The sequence below is a fragment of the Ostrea edulis genome, chromosome 3, assembly GCF_947568905.1.
Source record: "Ostrea edulis chromosome 3, xbOstEdul1.1, whole genome shotgun sequence".
NCBI classification, from domain to species: domain Eukaryota; kingdom Metazoa; phylum Mollusca; class Bivalvia; order Ostreida; family Ostreidae; genus Ostrea; species Ostrea edulis.
In genome coordinates this window covers 63,706,615-63,728,065 of record NC_079166.1, presented here as the reverse complement: position 1 = coordinate 63,728,065, position 21,451 = coordinate 63,706,615, and the positions used below count along the sequence as shown (strand labels likewise).

Here is a 21,451-nt window from a genome sequence, read left to right as displayed (position 1 = left end):
GAAACGGCCGCCTGAGCGCTAAGCATAGGTCTAAATTTGTGGTATTTCTCCTACAAGTTGGTGACTCACAAGATATCTAGTTTCTCTTTGATATCTATAAACTATAACTCACGGGATATCTAGTTTCTCTTTGATCTCTATAAACTATTACTTGTGGGATATCTAGTTTCTCTTTGATCTCTATACACTAGCTATTACTTGTGGGATATCTAGTTTCTCTTTGATCTCTATAAATTATTACTCGTGGGATATCTAGTTTCTCTTTGATCTCTATAAATTATTACTCGTGGGATATCTAGTTTCTCTTTGATCTCTATAAATTATTACTCGAGGGATATCTAGTTTCTCTTTGATCTCTATAAACTATTACTCACGGGATATCTAGTTTCTCTTTGATCTCTACTTCCCCCCTGTCCAAAGCTTCTTCAATGCGATACATCATTTCATCTCTTTCATTTGTGACTGTGGAAAGAAAATGAAAGAATTATAAAAGAAATGTTAGTAAAACTACGAATCCCTCTCCCTATTTCATAATTCGAGTATAGAAAATATCATGACCTTTGACCTGAGAATTAGTCAGAGTGGACTACTAATCGGAAGCCAACTTTTGAAGTTAATGAATTTGAGATGACCTTCAGATATGAACATCAACTGGTGGTGGGGGTATAATTTGTTAGTCAGGACCAATATGCCTTTGACGTTTGATGACCATATGGCTCCGTGATCATAAACTGAGAATAGACTTAAGTCAAAACTTTAATAGCTGCAGGTCTGTAGCTCTCTAGGAAACTCCCAATATTTTCCAAAAATAAGGATATGTACTATAATTAGACACCCTAACTTTGCTAAAATCACATACATATTTTGTCATTTTTAATCCAATTAAAAATATTACCTGCGAAATGAATTTCTTTGACTTACGAATATCAATATTTCATGAATAATATCGATTTCAAAATTTGACTGAAGTACAGTGTATATTTCTCGGTTTATGGTGATGGAGTCTAGTGAAGAATTGTCTAAGTAATGGCTGGACAACATCTGATGTCTTCACTGACTGTCATCTATCAATGGGCCATTGAGGCACACATTTGTTACATACACTTCCCGATCACTGATATATCACAAGTGTAGTTCGGATTTTGAAATGCACAATACTTGTGTACTTGTGTAATACACTGTTACAGGTTTAAGAATGAGAAATGCAATATCTGTTCTATTTAAAATTGCACATATTTTTAAATATGTTTCGACAATGAAATAAGTAAAAAGAAAATGAGTAATAATAATATTTGATATATACATACGACCTGATGATATAAAAGTTTTCATAAGAAGGAACACTTACATTTCCCTTTGTCTGAAAAATAAATACATGCATAAATTAAGATAAATTCATCTGAACATGCTTTCTTTTATAAAATTCTACTTTGTAAAGTAAATAGATTATTTAATCTTTTTTTTAATGATCAAAAACAATTTGACATATAAAACGAATAATTTTTTTATGAAAGGTTGGATTTTTCTCATGTGTAGGAACCTCCTGATAATTAGTCATGCAAGAGGCACACAATCGCCCAAATGTCATCATACCATCATGCAACAACTTTTTCAATGTTACCCAATATCAAATGTACTAGCTAGCTCTGACTTGCTCAAATCTTTTTGCTAAATACTAAAACTTTCAATACAATCATTAGTATGCATAAAAGCTTACTGGACATTCAAGATCTGTGATTTGATTAATTTTCAGCACCTTAGGACCCCAATATTTTATTGTATAAAACACTGCATTAATTTTAAGGACAGGAACAATGAAATTCAGAAGTTTTTCTTCCCTTCCTATATTACATATCGTGTTTGGTGAAAGTTTGACAGAAATAAGTATCAGGGCAGTTCGACATGTTGAACTCTTCGTGCATGAGAAATGATGGGGATGGAAACAGACCTCACAGGTCGGAATTCTCACCTGTTAGCATATCATCTCTGGGACCTCTTCTCCTTGAAAAAAAAAATGATAAAAATTTCTACAATTAAGGTATTCAATGTATTAACAATTTTTGAATGATTTAAATCAAAATAAATGTTTATTGTTAAATAATGATGTTAGCGAAGTAGATCAAATTTACACTACTGGTAAATGATTATGAGCTTTTTTGAAGAGTTATCCACCCTTGGTATAAAATAAGAAAGATGTGATATTTTAAAAATCCAAAAACAAACATACAAATGGTCAAAGTCAGGCTATAACCACACACATGGAAATAGCTCTGTATTAATACATCTTTTGGAACTGTTAGGAATAAGTACTTGTTCACTGTAAAATGCATTGTCAACATACAAACATACTGAAGTGCTCCCAACATAAAACCCAGTATACCCCCCCCCCCCCCCCTTTGAAATTGCTAACCCATAGGCTTGTATACATGTGAAGTTTATTACCTTATAACTATGAAGTTTAAAGATTTGAAATTGAGAAATACCTTTCTGGTGTAGATGACGAGGATACGTGTTCATTTAACTGAAAGAAAAGAAATCAACATAACACCAGAACACTATAAGACTGGGCTTTAAAGCTCCACGAATTGTCATTACAATCTTGACATGTTGTGTTAGATACAGAATTTTAATGTTCTGCAAGTCTATAATATGATATTTAACTGTTCAGTAAGTTTTTCATTGTTCAGTAAATCTTTTAAATTTTTTATGTTCTTTCGTTGTTCAGTAAATCTTTAAACGTTCTTTCATTGTTCAGTAAATCTTTAAATGTTCTTTTATTGTTCAGTAAATATTTACATTTTCTTTACATGTTCAGTTAATTTGTAAATGTTCAGTAAGTCTTTAACTGTTCAGTAAGTCTTTAACTGTTCAATAAGTCTTTACATGTTCAATTAATTTCTAAATGTTCAGGAAGTCTTTAATTGTTTAGTAAGTTTGTAAATGTTCAGGAAGTCTTTAATTGTTCAGCTAGTTTGTAAATGTTCAGGCAGTCTTTATTTGTTTTAATGTTAGTGGGATCTGTTTAAGTTTTTGCACTGCCATGATATGCTTGCTTTATTTTCAGATACTTTTATCTTTTAAGAAGTCTAGTTGAAGGAATATTTACATTAAAAACCACACTAGTCTACATTCTGTTATACAAGTACATGTATCATATTGAAAAATATGAAATCCATTTGAAACTCCTGAAATAACCTAAATCACATCAACTTAAAAGTTTCCTTACCAAACAATACAAATCTAATTCAAAGTATAGAAGAACAACTATCCCTAACATGAACATACACTACAAAATACAAGACAAAACGGCAAACACAGACATCCATATAAATTGCTTGGAGGACTTCTTTTCACAAACTGATGAACAAATCCATTTGAAGATTAAATGTTAGCAGCAGGTCAAAAATTAATCCTCCAGCCAATGCTTCTGTCTGACACTGAACTGTAAACACACACATAATCGTGATTATCATATCACGACATACCCTCGCTATTGCGGCGTTGACATCTTCCTGATTTCTGCCGTATATGTCCACTTCAGATCCATCAAAGACGAATGTATTACATAAGTAACACTTTGTCTAAAAATAAAACAATGTTCAGCTTCAGTAAATCTATATTTCACTATCAGTAAATTTAAATTTCACTATCAGTAACTCTCTTCATTTCATTATCAGTAACTCTCTACATTTCATTATCAGTAACTCTCTAGATTTTATCATCAGTAACTCTCTACATTTCATTATCAGTAACTCTCTACATTTCATCATCAGTAACTCTCTACATTTCACTATCAGTAACTCTCTACATTTCACTCTCAGTAACTCTCTACATTTCACTCTCAGTAACTCTCTACATTTCACTATCAGTAACTCTCTACATTTCACTATCAGTAACTCTCTACATTTTATCATCAGTAACTCTCTAGATTTTATCATCAGTAACTCTCTACATTTCACTATCAGTAACTCTCTACATTTCATTATCAGTAACTTTCTACATTTCACTATCAGTAACTCTCTACATTTTATCATCAGTAACTCTCTAGATTTTATCATCAGTAACTCTCTACATTTCACTATCAGTAACTCTCTACATTTCATTATCAGTAACTCTCTACATTTCACTCTCAGTAACTCTCTACATTTCACTCTCAGTAACTCTCTAGATTTTACTATCAGTAACTTTCTACATTTCACTATCAGTAACTCTCTACATTTCACTATCAGTAACTCTCTAGATTTTACTATCAGTAACTCTCTACATTTCAATATCAGTAACTCTCTACATTTCACTATCAGTAACTCTCTTCATTTCACTATCAGTAACTCTCTACATTTCATTATCAGTAACTCTCTACATTTTACTATCAGTAACTCTCTACATTTCATTATCAGTAACTCTACATTTCACTATCAGTAACTCTCTACATTTCACTCTCAGTAACTCTCTACATTTTACTATCAGTAACTCTCTACATTTCATTATCAGTAACTCTCTACATTTTACTATCAGTAACTCTCTACATTTCATTATCAGTAACTCTCTACATTTCACTCTCAGTAACTCTCTACATTTCACTATCAGTAACTCTCTACATTTCATTATCAGTAACTCTCTACATTTTACTATCAGTAACTCTCTACATTTCATTATCAGTAACTCTCTACATTTCACTCTCAGTAACTCTCTACATTTCACTATCAGTAACTCTCTACATTTCATTATCAGTAACTCTCTACATTTTACTATCAGTAACTCTCTACATTTCATTATCAGTAACTCTCTACATTTCACTCTCAGTAACTCTCTACATTTCACTATCAGTAACTCTCTACATTTCATTATCAGTAACTCTCTACATTTTACTATCAGTAACTCTCTACATTTCAATATCAGTAACTCTCTACATTTCACTATCAGTAACTCTCTTCATTTCACTATCAGTAACTCTCTACATTTCATTATCAGTAACTCTCTACATTTTACTATCAGTAACTCTCTACATTTCATTATCAGTAACTCTACATTTCACTATCAGTAACTCTCTACATTTCACTCTCAGTAACTCTCTACATTTTACTATCAGTAACTCTCTACATTTCATTATCAGTAACTCTCTACATTTTACTATCAGTAACTCTCTACATTTCATTATCAGTAACTCTCTACATTTCACTATCAGTAACTCTCTACATTTCATTATCAGTAACTCTCTACATTTTACTATCAGTAACTCTCTACATTTCACTATCAGTAACTCTCTACATTTCACTATCAGTAACTCTCTACATTTCATTATCAGTAACTTTCTACATTTCACTATCAGTAACTCTCTACATTTCACTCTCAGTAACTCTCTAGATTTTACTATCAGTAACTCTCTACATTTCACTCTCAGTAACTCTCTACATTTCACTATCAGTAACTCTCTACATTTCATTATCAGTAACTCTCTACATTTTACTATCAGTAACTCTCTACATTTCATTATCAGTAACTCTCTACATTTCACTCTCAGTAACTCTCTACATTTCACTATCAGTAACTCTCTACATTTCATTATCAGTAACTCTCTACATTTTACTATCAGTAACTCTCTACATTTCAATATCAGTAACTCTCTACATTTCACTATCAGTAACTCTCTTCATTTCACTCTCAGTAACTCTCTACATTTCATTATCAGTAACTCTCTACATTTCACTATCAGTAACTCTCTACATTTCACTCTCAGTAACTCTCTACATTTTACTATCAGTAACTCTCTACATTTCATTATCAGTAACTCTCTACATTTTACTATCAGTAACTCTCTACATTTCATTATCAGTAACTCTCTACATTTCACTATCAGTAACTCTCTACATTTCATTATCAGTAACTCTCTACATTTTACTATCAGTAACTCTCTACATTTCACTATCAGTAACTCTCTACATTTCATTATCAGTAACTTTCTACATTTCACTATCAGTAACTCTCTACATTTCACTCTCAGTAACTCTCTAGATTTTACTATCAGTAACTCTCTACATTTCACTATCAGTAACTCTCTACATTTTACTATCAGTAACTCTCTACATTTCACTATCAGTAACTCTCTACATTTCATTATCAGTAACTCTCTACATTTCACTCTCAGTAACTCTCTACATTTCACTCTCAGTAACTCTCTAGATTTTACTATCAGTAACTCTCTACATTTCACTATCAGTAACTCTCTACATTTCACTCTCAGTAACTCTCTAGATTTCACTATCAGTAACTCTCTACATTTCATTATCAGTAACTCTCTACATTTCACTCTCAGTAACTCTCTAGATTTTACTATCAGTAACTCTCTACATTTCACTATCAGTAACTCTCTACATTTCACTATCAGTAACTCTCTACATTTCATTATCAGTAACTCTACATTTTACTATCAGTAACTCTCTACATTTCATTATCAGTAACTCTCTACATTTCACTCTCAGTAACTCTCTACATTTCATTATCAGTAACTTTCTACATTTCACTATCAGTAACTCTACATTTCATTATCAGTAACTCTCTACATTTCACTATCAGTAACTCTCTACATTTCACTCTCAGTAACTCTCTACATTTCACTCTCAGTAACTCTCTACATTTTACTATCAGTAACTCTCTACATTTTACTATCAGTAACTCTCTACATTTCACTATCAGTAACTCTCTAGATTTTATCATCAGTAACTCTCTACATTTCACTATCAGTAACTCTCTAGATTTTATCATCAGTAACTCTCTACATTTCACTATCAGTAACTCTCTACATTTCACTATCAGTAACTCTCTAGATTTTACTATCAGTAACTCTCTACATTTCAATATCAGTAACTCTCTACATTTCACTATCAGTAACTCTCTTCATTTCACTATCAGTAACTCTCTACATTTCATTATCAGTAACTCTCTACATTTTACTATCAGTAACTCTCTACATTTCATTATCAGTAACTCTACATTTTACTATCAGTAACTCTCTTCATTTCACTATCAGTAACTCTCTACATTTCATTATCAGTAACTCTCTACATTTCACTATCAGTAACTCTCTACATTTCACTCTCAGTAACTCTCTACATTTCATTACCAGTAACTCTCTAGATTTTACTATCAGTAACTCTCTACATTTCATTATCAGTAACTCTCTACATTTCATTATCAGTAACTCTCTACATTTCATTATCAGTAACTCTCTACATTTCATTATCAGTAACTCTACATTTCATTATCAGTAACTCTCTACATTTCATTATCAGTAACTCTCTACATTTCATTATCAGTAACTCTCTAGATTTTATCATCAGTAACTCTCTTCATTTCACTATCAGTAACTCTCTACATTTCACTATCAGTAACTCTCTACATTTCATTATCAGTAACTCTCTACATTTCACTATCAGTAACTCTCTAGATTTCACTCTCAGTAACTCTACATTTTACTATCAGTAACTTTAGATTTTATTATTTCTCAGGCTGCAAAGAATTTGAAAATCCTGAGCTAGACATCTATCTCTAAAATGAAATCTCTTTTCACGATAGAGCTGTACAACACTCACCTCAGCACCAATATCAGACAGGAATTGAGCACCATTTGCAAACATTTGTCTAGAAACCACCACAGGCAGGGTCTTTGTTTGCTTCACCCTTTCATAGATATTATAACACACTAAATACAGGCACTTTAATTATTGGATACAATTAAGATATTTCTGCAGAGAATCATTCAACATTTACATATTATATAACACTATTATCGAGTGTCATGATTCTTTACCAAGTGAAAATCATATTTGTTTCTCATGCAAGATAGGATACTGTAAACAAACATATGTAATGCTACTTGTATATTCAATACTTACAACTCCATTTCTTTCAGTTCTTCAATCTTCAAAAAAAAATTCAAATAAGTAAACACAGCATAATATGCCCAAAATACATGTCTTAGTCTGTCGACCAATACTAACCACAAAGTCTGTAAAATTTCAACTACAGTGTCTGATAAATCTCCACCACAATGTGTGTAAAATCTCAACTACAGTGTCTGATGAATCTCCACCACAATGTGTGTAAATTCTCAGCTACAGTGTCTGATAAATCTCCACCACAATGTGTGTAAAATCTCAACTACAGTGTCTGATGAATCTCCACCACAATGTGTGTAAATTCTCAACTACAGTGTCTGATAAATCTCCACCACAATGTGTGTAAAATCTCAGCTACTGTGTCTGATAAATCTCCACCACAATGTGTGTAAAATCTCAGCTACTGTGTCTGATAAATCTCCACCACAATGTGTGTAAAATCTCAGCTACAGTATAATATAAATTCTAAACCCCACAGTGTGTGTAAAAAAAAAACCAGTGTGTGTAAAAACCCCACAGTGTGTGTAACTTCTCAACTACAGTATAATATAAATTCTAAACCCCACAGTGTGTGTAAAAACCCCACAGTGTGTGTAAAAACCCCACAGTGTATGTAACTTCTCAACTTGATGGTATATATGCAAAATCTCAACCACAGTCTGTGTGTAAATTTTCTGTACATGCATCAGATGTATGTACATGCATACCATTGTTAAGACACCACTACATGTAAGATTTTTTGGTACAAATACGCATATCTTATTTTAACTATTTAAGTTAATCAGTTTATTTCAATTTCTCCACAAAGAATGCATATATGACACGGTCCAGAAATATTTTTTTTGTGGGGGATGGGAGATCCCAGCCATTAACCTTTTCCAGGGAGGACCAATCTATACTGGGGACTAATACTTAGTATTTTACAAGTTCAGCTGCATAAATAAAAAATTGGCAAATATGCATATTTTTTTTGTGCAATCTCAGAAGTGGGGTGGGGGTGGGTGGGTGTTAAGTCTGGATCCCCAGTCCCCCTTTCTGTATCTGCAACTGCATTCCTGGATCTAATCCAGGATATTGGCTTTCAAAATGTTTGAGGTTAAGAATTGTTTATTGGCTTTTTTTATCAACATCTGAAGCAATCAAAACAGGCATTTTCAATCCCAAATGTTACTTTTGAAATGGAAACAAGGACATTTCATACTTTTGAATTATGTAATATTCATTTACATGGCATCATGATAAAACATGTGTCTTTATAATCATTTTCAATCTGAATTACAAATGTATGTACTACACGCATTTGTGGTACTTCACCAACAGCTGGTGACGTCGCAATATGGGTGAAAAATTCTCGACAGGACGTAAAACAAACGACTAACGAACCAAGCATATGTCATTATATTTTCAAAACAGCATAAAGGAATTCATTCAACACTATTTGGTAGTTAACTACAGTGAATTTCTTAAAATCAACAACAACAAAAAACCCTCAAGTGACCTGGACTCTTTAAACGTACATTCACAATTGCTGTTGATACAGACACTGTAGAAAGTGTTTAAGATACGCTGTTCTTAATCAGTTTATTCAGAGCCGTAGGTAACTAGTTTGTGAATTACAAGCCAATTACATGTAATAGCAATACAAGTAGCTAAGGTGTGTGGCGTTGGTGGCCTAGTGGTTAGGCCGTCAGACTCTCGACCGAAAGGTCGTGGGTTTAAGTCCTGGCCGCGGCAGGGCTGACGTTGTGTCCTTGGGAAAGGCACTTTACATGAATTTCCTCACTCCACCCAAGTGTAAAAGGGGTACCTGGCTATAGACAGTGAAAGATATTGTTAGAATGTTAGTGCTCTAGCGCTTGTAATGGCAGCTTGCACTGTATGCTTCCTAGGAGGCTGAGAAAGTTCTAGATTGATATAAGGTCTGCCGGGGTAATAATGTACATTGATTATTGTAAAGCGCTTTGAGCAGCATACGCTGGAAAAGGCGCTATATAAAACCAATTATCATTATTAATTATTATCACTTCTATTTATAACCCCAAGTTGACATGGGAGGTACTAAGATAGAGAAGGTGTGCATACTAAATTCCAGAAACTTGAAGTTACTTTAGAAAGCATGGAGTCCATTCAAAATTATTTCACGTACTGCACAAGCCACTGCTCAGCTAATCATTGTTGCATCTCTAATTCTGTCAATCAAAATAACATTGGGTTGTTTTTTTGAGAAATGACAATCATTTTAGATTTTGGTCTTAGAAATATGATCCTGAAGATTTTTAATATCCGGCAGGAGACATTTTTTGGAAGCCAAATTCAAAGAGCCTCCCGGATGATACCACACATATGACGATCAGGAGGAAATAGGCAAAACTGAAATGGGGGCAAAAATGAGAGTGTGTACAGTTTATCATAATATTCAATAAATCAATATGACTAAAGTAAACAATGCAGATTTATATACAGTTTGTTAAAGTACAGTTTATATATACCAGACCAAGGAGAAAAATAACAAACATTAAAGTCAACACGAACCTCTGCTAGAACTTCCTTTGTAACCTCCGGATTTTGGCATTCAATCCATAATGGTGCTGTTGTTGCTTCTTTATCACGGAGTACTTGTGTACCAGGAAAAAACAGCCTCAACTGATTACCGTACTGCAAAAACAACAAACAACAATGTTCAATTGATTCCTGTACTGCAAAACAACAAACAACAATGTTCAATTGATTCCCGTACTGCAAAACAACAAACAACAATGTTCAATTGATTCCTGTACTGCAAAACAACACACAACAATGTTCAATTGATTCCTGTACTGCAAAACAACACACAACAATGTTCAATTGATTCCTGTACTGCAAAACAACACACAACAATGTTCAATTGATTCCTGTACTGCAAAACAACACACAACAATGTTCAATTGTTTCCTGTACTGCAAAACAACAAACAACAATGTTCAATTGTTTCCTGTACTGCAAAACAACAAACAACAATGTTCAATTGATTCCCGTACTGCAAAACAACACACAACAATGTTCAATTGTTTCCTGTACTGCAAAACAACACACAACATTGGTCAATTGTTTCCTGTACTGCAAAACAACACACAACATTGGTCAATTGATTCCCGTACTGCAAAACAACAAACAACAATGTTCAATTGTTTCCTGTACTGCAAAACAACACACAACATTGGTCAATTGATTCCCGCACTGCAAAACAACGAACAAAAATGTCAAATTTATTCCGTATTGCAAAACAACAAACAACAAGAGTACCGCAAATGGTACAATATACGCCCGTCGGACAGTGAAATTCAAACTAGAAGCATATTGAGCACTCTGAATTGATACAAAACACATTCTGAATAGAAAAGCCTTAAAGTGGGTCATGGTGCACCAATCCATCTGACATGTGAACTGATTATGTATTTCTCTGAGAGAGAGGTTGTGCCAAAATGTCGGTGCAATATCTATCTATGATGATAAAAAGTTCAGGAAACTATTTGATCTACTTTTAGCCCTAAAGTAGGTCATGGTGCACAAATTAAGTTGAAATGTTTGAAATGTGAACTGATAATGTATTTCTCTGAAAGGGAGATTGTGACTAAATTTCAGAGCAATACCTGTGACCATACCAACAAAAAAAAATCTGGAAAACTGTTTGACCTACTTCTACCCCTAATGTATTGTAGGTCATAGTGCGACAATTCAGATGAAATGCTAACTGCACTTGTTTTCCTCCGAGAGCAAGCCTGTGACTGAATATCAGGGAAAGATCTGTATCCGTAATGAAAGAAAGCCCGGAAAACTGTCCGACCTATTTTTAATTCGAAAGTAGGTCAAGGATGGACCAAATCAGCTGAAATGCAAATTGAACTTGTATTTCTCTAAGAGGAAGACTATGACTAAATTTCAGTGCAATATCTGTATTTGTAATGAAAAAAAGTCCGGAAAACTGTTTGACCTACTTATAGCCCTAAAATAGGTCAAGGATGGACCAATCCAGCTGAAATGCAAACTGAACTTGTATTTCTCCAAGAGGAAGATGATGACTAAATTTCAGTGCAATATGACCTATTTTTTTCAAAAGGTAGGTCAAGGATGGACCAATCCAGCTGAAATGCAAAACGAACTTGTATTCCTCCGAGAGGAAGCCTTTGACTAAATTTCAGCACAATATCTGTATTTGTAATGGAAAAAAGTCCGGAAAACTGTTTGACCTATTTCTAGCTCAAAAGTAGGTCAAAAACAGACCAATCCAGATGAAATGCAAACCAAACTTGTATTCCTCCAAGAGGAAACCTCTGACTAAATTTCAGGGCAATATCTGTATCCGTAATGAATAAAAGTCCGGAAAACTGTTTGACCTACTTTTAGTCCTAATGTAGGTCACGGATGGATGGACCAATCCAGCTGAAATGCAAACTGAACTTGTATTCCTCTGAAAGGAAGCTTATCTGTAAATTGCAATATCTGTAACGAAAAAAAGTCCGGAAAACTGTTTGACCTACTTATAGCCCTAAAGTAGGTCAAGGATGGACCAATCCAGTTGAAATGGAAACTCACTTTTGCAATTCTTGAGGTGAATATTGTGACCAAATTTCAAAGTTGTACATGCATCCGTTATGGAAAACATGACCACGACGGATGGACGGATGACTAGACAGACAGACGCATGGACAGCACCATAACATAATACGTCCTGTCTAATGAGAAATTGATTCCCATACTGCAAAACAACGAACAAAAATGTTCAATTGATTCCTGTACTGCAAAGCTACTAACAAAAATGTCAAATTGATTCCTGTACTACAAAACTACTAACAAAAATGTCAAATTGATTCCTGTACTACAAACCAACAATTTAAGATGCTCAATTAATTCTTGCAATGCAAAAACAATGATGTTCAATTGATTGCTGTTCTACAAAACAACAAACAACGATGATGTTAATTCTGAACATCTGCAAATGATCATCATTCTTTGTTCATAAATGAAGATAAACGATAATTCCAAGTTCACTGAAAATAACAAAATGTTTAGAGCTTATTCATAGCATTGTCTTTAACTGTTCAACATTTTGGACACCATCTTTTATTTGCAAAATCTGTCACTCGTGGGAAACCTTATATTTGTATTTGAGATACATTTTTAATTTTTCAATAGTATAAATACCACATATACACAAGTGACTGGTTCATGACAATAAGTCTAATTTGCCAATCTAAGTGGCACCTGTGAACTTGAAAAACATTTCTAAAGATCAAATTTTCCAATATTTTTGCCTTTGATATCTTTACAAACAGACTGAGTAACAATAGCTATTTTCTCATAATTGTGCTGCAGTTGTAAATAATGCACATATGTATCTTAATAGACATGGTATGTAAATTTGAATGCCTGGGAATTCTGATAGAAATAAAAGTAGAATGTAAATATAAGAAAAAATCTCACTTTCGAAAATACTTGAAGGTATGAACTGCACCACTTTACACCGGCATACTTTCCAAGAAGCGCTAACATGGTACATGAAGCATGCTGGGTGAAGTGTCACAGATCACACCAATACGTATTTTCAAAAATGAAACCTATTTCTTAGCTATTACAAGTTGGTTGATTTAAAATACTTTCTTTATCTCTATACTACTTTTGGTCTCTTTTTCATCAATTATACAGGACCTAGTCTTTATAGTTACCTTCTCCAGCAGTTCTTTTCTTTTTCCTATCATAAGTTTGATGATGGTGTCCTTGCTAACTTCTACTTCCTCCCTGGATACACAAAAAATTTAAAATGAAAAAAATGAGTCAATAAAATCACGGTAACTGCAGACAGATGAATGAAGAACAGGTGTACAGTTTATTATGTATAGTTGTCATCAGATACCAACAGTTGATTATGTACGTCTTCGTTCCTCTCTGCATCACCCATGTCCATTCATACCAATTCCCTCGTTCTCATGAATAATTAATGAAGCAATTTTAATGGTCGCTCAGGGAAGACCAAACGTGATTTTTGTCCAATCAGTAAGTCCTTTTCTACGCACTTTCATTTGACAATATTCCTGTGATAGTGAAGTTAAAGTAATACTTCCTTTAAAAACAGAAGAGTTCCATTCCTATAATAATTCATATGATTGGACAGTTAATCTAAATCATTATTCATGAGAACGAGTGAATCGGTATGAATGGACCCACATGTGATGGAGAGGGGAACGAAGCACAATCAACCGTGGGTATATCTAATACTGTAGCAGATCTTGGTTCAGTACAGTTCTATGCCAGTATAAAAAAAAAATAGCAACTATAATCTCTCTCAAAATTTACTTGGCATGTGTTCAATATAAATTAAAATATACCTTTGTTTCATTGTTTGGTCTAATATCTGCAAAATAAAAGAGATATAAACTTTAATGTTCAGTAATCATTGAATGACAGAAGAGATATAAACTTTAATGTTCAGTAATCATTGAATGACAGAAGTGTTTATAAACTTTAATGTTCAGTAATCATTGAATGACAGAAGTGTTTATAAACTTTAATGTTCAGTAATCATTGAATGACAGAAGTGTTCATGTGATACAGTTTCTGTAACATGTGTATAGCAGAATATGCTCCACCATCTTCTTGCTTGGACACTGGATTTACAAACTCTTACATGTATGACGACAAGTCTGTTGGAATTTTTAGATGGGTATACTTAATGCAAATCATACAGATGCACACTATTTCAATCTTTGTAAGAAACACAGTGAAAATAAAATTGTTCCCCATTAACAATTCAAAGCTTAACAAATTCATGCATATTTTCTCCTAGACACTTGACTTTGTAAACATAAGCTCGGAATTATGACAAACCCCTTGTCAATAGTAACCTTGGAGTCAACTACAAACACAAGTTTCTTAATATACTTCCTACTTTCCAGATTCTGACTAAAGGAAGATCTTAATAATTTTATTTCCCAATGACCTTGACCTCCTGATTAAAATCAGTAATGAAACTGCATCCATTTTCTTAGCATGACCTGACTCTTGTTCAAGAGTTACACTTAAAATTAGCTAGACCACATCTTGCTGTCACGATTGCTTTGAACAAATTTATTTTCCTACAAATGACCTTGACCTTAGCTACTGAACAATTTGACTTTTTTTTACAGTCATAGCACACTCTCTGATTACCCCTGATCATAACATATTGTCAGTCTTTATATCTAATGCCTCATGTGAAAACCATTGTGAGACAACTTTGACCCTGAACCATTGTTTCAACGAAGCTGAAATTGAAATCATAAGAAAAAAAATATCCATAACAATGCAATTTTACCATTTCTATGACAGTCTCTAAATCCTCTTTACTTTGAGCTGTTACAACGACTTTGGTGTCACGAAAATCTGTTGGAATGTGAATTCTGCCTCCAATCTGGAATGGAAAGTAATGAAAACAACTCTCTCAAAGCAATATTCCATAAAGTTTGCAAACACAGTTGACCTTTGGTATCTCTAACAAATACCATGGATATGTTAAATAGGAAGTCTCAACTACATTTTTTAGTTTCTTGATGACAAGAGCATCAATGAGGAGTAGATTAATTATTTTGGTATTTTCTAATTTCGATTGGGATCGATACTTTTTACATAGGTTTAGTTCAATCAAAAAACCAGAACTGTGCTTTTGGGACTAGAGTCCAAGAGCCATAACTAAGTGAAAAATCAACGGACTGGGACCATATTCAATCTTGATCTGTAACTTGTTATGGCAAAGCAACATACCAAATATAAAATAAATATCTGCAAAAAAAGAGAAAAAAAGTGCGGAAAACTGGACTGACGGACGGAGCGCAAACCTAAAGTCCCCTTCGACTTCGTCAGTAGGGGACTAAAAATCCATGCACCAGTTTCTTAGAACATGCACGGACAAAATCATGTCTACAGACAGATGGACACACAGACAGATGGACATGCTGATTCCAATATACCCCTCCCCAAACTTTGTTTGTGGGGGGTATACAAAAAATACTTCTGAAATTCATCATTTCATTTCAAAATCTTTATAAAATATATCTGTCTAAAGATGTGGCATGAGCCTGAATAATGTGTTACATGAGTGTACATAAAACTGGCATGAGCATGCATAAAGTTGTGACTAGAGTGTGCATTAATGTGTGACTTGAGCATGTATAAAGGTGTGGACTGAGTGTGTATTGTAGCGTGAGCATGTATAAAGGTGTGGACTGAGTGTGTATTGTAGCGTGAGCATGTATAAAGGTGTGGACTGAGTGTGTATTGTAGCGTGAGCATGTATAAAGGTGTGGACTGAGTGTGTATTGTAGCGTGAGCATGTATAAAGGTGTGGACAGAGTGTGTATTGTACCGTGAGCATGTATAAAGGTATGGCATAAGTGTACATAAAGTTGAGGCCCAATTGTGCATTAAAGTATGGGCTGAGCATGTATAAAGGTGTGGACTGAGTGTGTATTGTAGCGTGAGCATGTATAAAGGTGTGGACTGAGTGTGTATTGTAGCGTGAGCATGTATAAAGGTGTGGACAGAGTGTGTATTGTAGCGTGAGCATGTATAAAGGTATGGTATAAGTGTACATAAAGTTGAGGCCCAATTGTGCATTAAAGTATGGGCTGAGCATGTATAAAGGTGTGTGTACCAATAGCAATTATAAAAGTGTGGCCCGAGTGTGTATAAAAGTACTGTACAATTGTGCATAAAGATGTGGCAAAAGGGTGCATAAAGGTGTAGCATGAGTGTGCATAAGGGTGTAGCCTAAGAGTATGGTATGAGCAGGTGTCAATGTGTGGTTTAAGACTGCATGAAGGTGTGGCAGGAGTATGTATTGAGGTGCTGTATGAGTGTGTATCAAGGTGGGACACACGCATGTATCAGGACAAGGCATGAAAGTGTATCAAGGTGTGATTTGAACATGCACTTGTGAAATAGAATTGCTTGCTTTTATTTTCATACTGTTGATATACATGTCAAAACTCTTGATCAACAGTTTACATGCAATTTCAAGTTCTCGAGATTGGACATCTACGAGTCATTTCACAATACTAAGTACTCGCATAGAATAACAGGGGTTGAAATTAACTTTTTCTGCCACAGGCTAATTTTAGCATGTGGGAATAAAATCCACAGGCTAAAATGAAAACCTACAGGCTAACATAAAAATAATGAAGCAGTGCTCTTTTTTTATGTTTTTAAAATCAAAGATTTTCCCCATGATTACTGAGCCTTGTGGGTCAACAGGCATTGTTTGGACGAGTCTAGATCTAAAGTTATCCAATTTCATGCCACATCAGGGTTGTCACTAAGGATTATTCAAAGCGAACCCCCTATAAGCAGCATGAGTCCCATGAAATTTTTTTTATTATTGTCTACGTGGTCAGCAATGCACTCTTGTGTCATCACTACAACCCGACCTCAATATGACAACAAACTAACGTAGGTAGGACATGTTGGAGTGATTAATAATTGTTGTGAAGGAATATAGTTGTTGTTTGCAGATGACTTAAAAAAATGAAAAGACAAGACACCCATGGGCCTAGAATCGCTCTTCTGATACATTGTAGAACAGGCAAAAATTCTCACTAACCAAGATTCACCAATTAACAAAGTCTGATGATGTTAAGTCAAATAGTACCTGAAAATTTAAATGTAACTGTCCAAAAGTAGGTCACGGTGACCTACTTTTGGTCGACACACTGAAGACTCGAGATGCATCAACTGACAAGTCAAATAGTATTCAAATATAGCCGTCAAATTCCAAAAGAAGGCCACAGTGAACTACTTTTTGGTCGACACACTCCAAAGACTCAAGATGCATCAACTGACAAAGTTTGATAATTGAAATCAAATAGCATCTGAAATATTCAGATATAAACGTCAAATTCCAAAAGTAGGTCACAGTGACCTACTTTTTGGTCGACACACTCTGAAGACTCAAGACCCATCAACTGACAAAGTTTGGTGATTGTAAGTCAAATAGTATCTGAAATATTCAAATAGAGCCATCAAATCCAAAAATAGGTCACGTTGACCTACTTTTTAGTCAACACACTCTGAAGACTCAACATGCATCAACTAACAAAGTTTGATAATTGTAAGTCAAATAGTATCTGAAATATTGAAATATAGCCGTCAAATTCCAAAAGTAGGTCACGGTGACCTACTTTTTGGTCAACAAACTATGAAGACTCAAGATGCATCAACTGACAAAGTTTGATGATCTTAGCTTTCATAGTGTCCAAAATATGGATCTAAAATTGAAAAGTGAAATTTGAATGTCTGCAAAAATCTAAAAGTAGGTCACTGTGACCTACATTTTTTATAAATATGTTTCAAGGCCTCTAGTTGCATCAACTTACAAGGTTAGATGATTCTAAACCTCTTGGTATCTGAAATAACAACCTAAAATGTATTCATAAATGATTAGCCATAAAATTCAGAAAGTAGGTCATGGTGACATACTTTTCACATGACGCAGTTCAACGTCCCATGATCCATCAACTGACAACTTTTGATAATCATAGGCTCAAAAGTGTCCAAGATATGCATCAAAATCCATTTAATAATAATTACCTGCGAAATTAAAAAGTAGGTCACCATGACCTACTTTTGAGACAACAAGATATTAGGTCCTAAGATGCATCAACTTACAAAATTTGATGATCCTAGTCCTTATATTAAACAAAATATCAAAGTTTTAACAAAACAAAATTTACGGTCAACTTTGAAGTGACCTTGAGACCACACCCTTTGCCCCAGGATGATGCCTTGAACAATTTTTTATCTACAACCTTTCCTCATCCCTATGCATAAGTTTGGTGATAATTTGCCTAGTGGTTCTTGAGAAGAAGATTTTTTAGCAACCACTACTTTTGTTTGCATTTTTCTAATTATTTCCCCTTGTTAAAGGGTCACAACCCTAGTTTTAGTACAAATGAAAGCCCTTGGGCCAAGGATACCCTGTAACAAATTTAACAAAAATTGGTCAAGGGGTTCTTGAGATATAACCCTTTTTCTAAAAAGTTGACACACACCGCACACCACACGCCAGACATATGGCCATATGATTAGCTCTTTGAGCCTTCGGCTCAGAAGAGCTAAAAAATACGGATAGAAACAGTTGTTAAAATCAGTCGTTCATGTAAGCGTTTGTATGATTATGAGTGCAAGTTTAACAAAAGCGAATTGCGAATCAATGTATAAAACGGATACGATCATGGTTTGTACATCACAACTCGCTAAAATTTTCTAGTGTCCACTAATTTTACTCGCAATTTTTCCAATGTACTTGCATTTTACGAGTAATTCTTGCTAATTTCGAGCCCTGAGAATTAGGACCAACATTAAAGGTTTCGCATGAGGATGTATAAATGTGTGGTATGAGTGTGTATCTCAAGGTGTGGCACAAGCATGTATCAAGGTGTGATATGAGCATAATGTGTGGTTATGTATCAAGGTGTGACACAAGTGTGTATCAAGGTGTGACACAAGTGTGTATCAAGGTGTGACACAAGTGTGTATCAAGGTGTGGTATGCGTGTATCAAGGTGTGGTATGAGTGTACCAAGGTGTGGTATGCGTGCTGTGTGGTATTAGTGTATCAAGGTGTGACACAAGTGTGTATCACGGTGTTACATGAGTGTGTATCGAGGTGTGACATGAGTGGGATTAAACTTCTTGTTTACCTTTCTGATGGCATCCCTGATTTTCCTGATTCCTGTACCTCCATCTCCAATCAAAGTTTTTATCTGCAATCTGCTGAGATCCATATCTGCACTTACGCCTTCCCTGCAAAACCAACATAAAATGTAGTACAGTAAAATCCTAATAATCTGGATATCCAAAACACAGTAAAATCTTAATAATCTGGATATCCAAAAAACAGTAAAATCTTAATAATCTGGATATCTATATACAGTAAAATTCTAACAATCTGGATATCCAAAACATGGTAAAATCCTAATAATTTGGATATCCAAAACACAGTAAAATCTTAATAATCTGGAAATCTATATACAGTAAAATTCTAATAATCTGGATATCCAAAACACAGTAAAATCCTAATAATCGGGATATCACAAACACAGTAAAATCTTAATAATTTGGATATCTAAATACGCTAAAATTCTAATAATCTGGATATCCAAAACACAGTAAAATCTTAAAGGGAAAGGCAACCCAAATTTTTTTACATAATAAATGATGGGATTAATTATATAATAAAAATTTATCATGTTATGCTTATGATATATGGCCTAGATAAGCTTCAACACTAATTTGAAAAAGTTGGAAATTGAAATTCCAGCCATCTATGGAAGTTGTCATGATGTGGAACTCTTTTTTATTAAAGACCACAAAAATCAATAATTTTGACGTCACACCGTCTACTCCGGTTTTGCTGAGATTCTAAGATGTGAATGTGATTGATGTGGTAAATTTTACATATACACAGGTTGATGCCTTCCTGTCAAGCTGTTAATTGCGCTAATACGAAGGGGAAATGTGAAAAAAGTTTTTTTTCGAAATTCCTGACCCAACCAGGTCATCTGAAAAGAAAAGACTATGTAAACTGTGGATACATCATTTGCATTAATGACAAGTTGAGGTTCAAAACATTTGTATGAAGAAACTTGTACTGTTTGCCTAGTCTGTGACTCGACTGAACGTCTTCTTTTTTTTATTTCTTCTTGCGAAAGATCGGGCTCAAATCTATAGGGCTCCAAACTTAACTGTTCGTGAATTGTCATGTTTACAGTGCTGCTGATGAAATAAACCAGAACTGATGGTGTGACGTCATAAATTAAACTTCAATGGCCGCTCTCTTAGCGGCGGGTAATTTAAAATATATGGTAAATTAATATTGATTTAATTGTTAAGCAAGGATTTTTGTTGTTCAAGTTTGTCATTTACTATATCAGTAAGTAATACTTTATTCATAAAAGCAACAATGTGGTTAGGGTTGCCTTTCCCTTTAATAATCTGGATATCCAAAACACAGTAAATTTCAATTAGTAAAACTGTCATTTTGAATATTAAATCAATTTTATAGAAAAACATATTTTTTGTAAGATATAAAACCTCTGAGTCATCTTGCCTTAGGGCATGAGTAACATACATAAGGCCACACCAATTTGTAAAATAGTTCTTCGGATTTTCAAATAAAAAAGTGAGGCGAGAGAGCGAAATTATTTTACAAATATTATTTTTAATTTTGGAGATAAAAATTATGAGGCGAGCGAATACAAGAAATATAAATATTTTTAATTGAATTAAGTGTGATTTCAAAAAGCGAGCGCTTAAAAATAAAGATCTAAAATCACCAGTTATCATTTGTTTACCACATAAACTTAATATTTTTCAACTTTGTTTACAATAAATAAGTAATTCAGGTTTCAAAGACTTATTTTCTTTATACCTAATACATGTACTTTGCAACATTAACTGATGAGGTCTTTTTGAAGAATTTTATTTAACAGTGTTTAAGTTTCATTTCTACAAACTTTCGATTCAGAGATATGTACATTGCTAGGGACATGT

General features: G+C 34.0%; 2 protein-coding genes across 3 annotated transcripts in view; one reads left to right on the top strand and one right to left on the bottom strand.

Moving 5' to 3' along the window:
• LOC125675520 (glutamate carboxypeptidase 2-like) overlaps window positions 1-21,451 on the top strand; it is a 283,989-nt gene that overhangs the window by 113,046 nt on the left and 149,492 nt on the right. The gene's annotated exons all lie outside the window — the stretch shown is intronic.
• The window catches only part of LOC125674913 (vigilin-like), a 65,183-nt gene that overhangs the window by 6,518 nt on the left and 37,214 nt on the right, over window positions 1-21,451 (bottom strand). Inside the window, exons 33-44 of one of the 2 annotated variants that reach the window (XM_056158500.1) lie at window positions 19,600-19,702; window positions 15,223-15,318; window positions 14,258-14,283; window positions 13,598-13,670; window positions 10,428-10,550; window positions 7,893-7,918; window positions 7,590-7,677; window positions 3,486-3,581; window positions 2,484-2,521; window positions 1,970-2,001; window positions 1,349-1,360; window positions 375-462 (exon numbers count right to left, since the gene is read on the bottom strand). In XM_056158500.1, the coding sequence (XP_056014475.1) occupies window positions 375-462; window positions 1,349-1,360; window positions 1,970-2,001; window positions 2,484-2,521; window positions 3,486-3,581; window positions 7,590-7,677; window positions 7,893-7,918; window positions 10,428-10,550; window positions 13,598-13,670; window positions 14,258-14,283; window positions 15,223-15,318; window positions 19,600-19,702 (801 nt within the window). The remainder of the gene's footprint in view (window positions 1-374; window positions 463-1,348; window positions 1,361-1,969; window positions 2,002-2,483; window positions 2,522-3,485; window positions 3,582-7,589; window positions 7,678-7,892; window positions 7,919-10,427; window positions 10,551-13,597; window positions 13,671-14,257; window positions 14,284-15,222; window positions 15,319-19,599; window positions 19,703-21,451) is intronic. The other variant, XM_056158501.1, reaches the window with a different exon arrangement.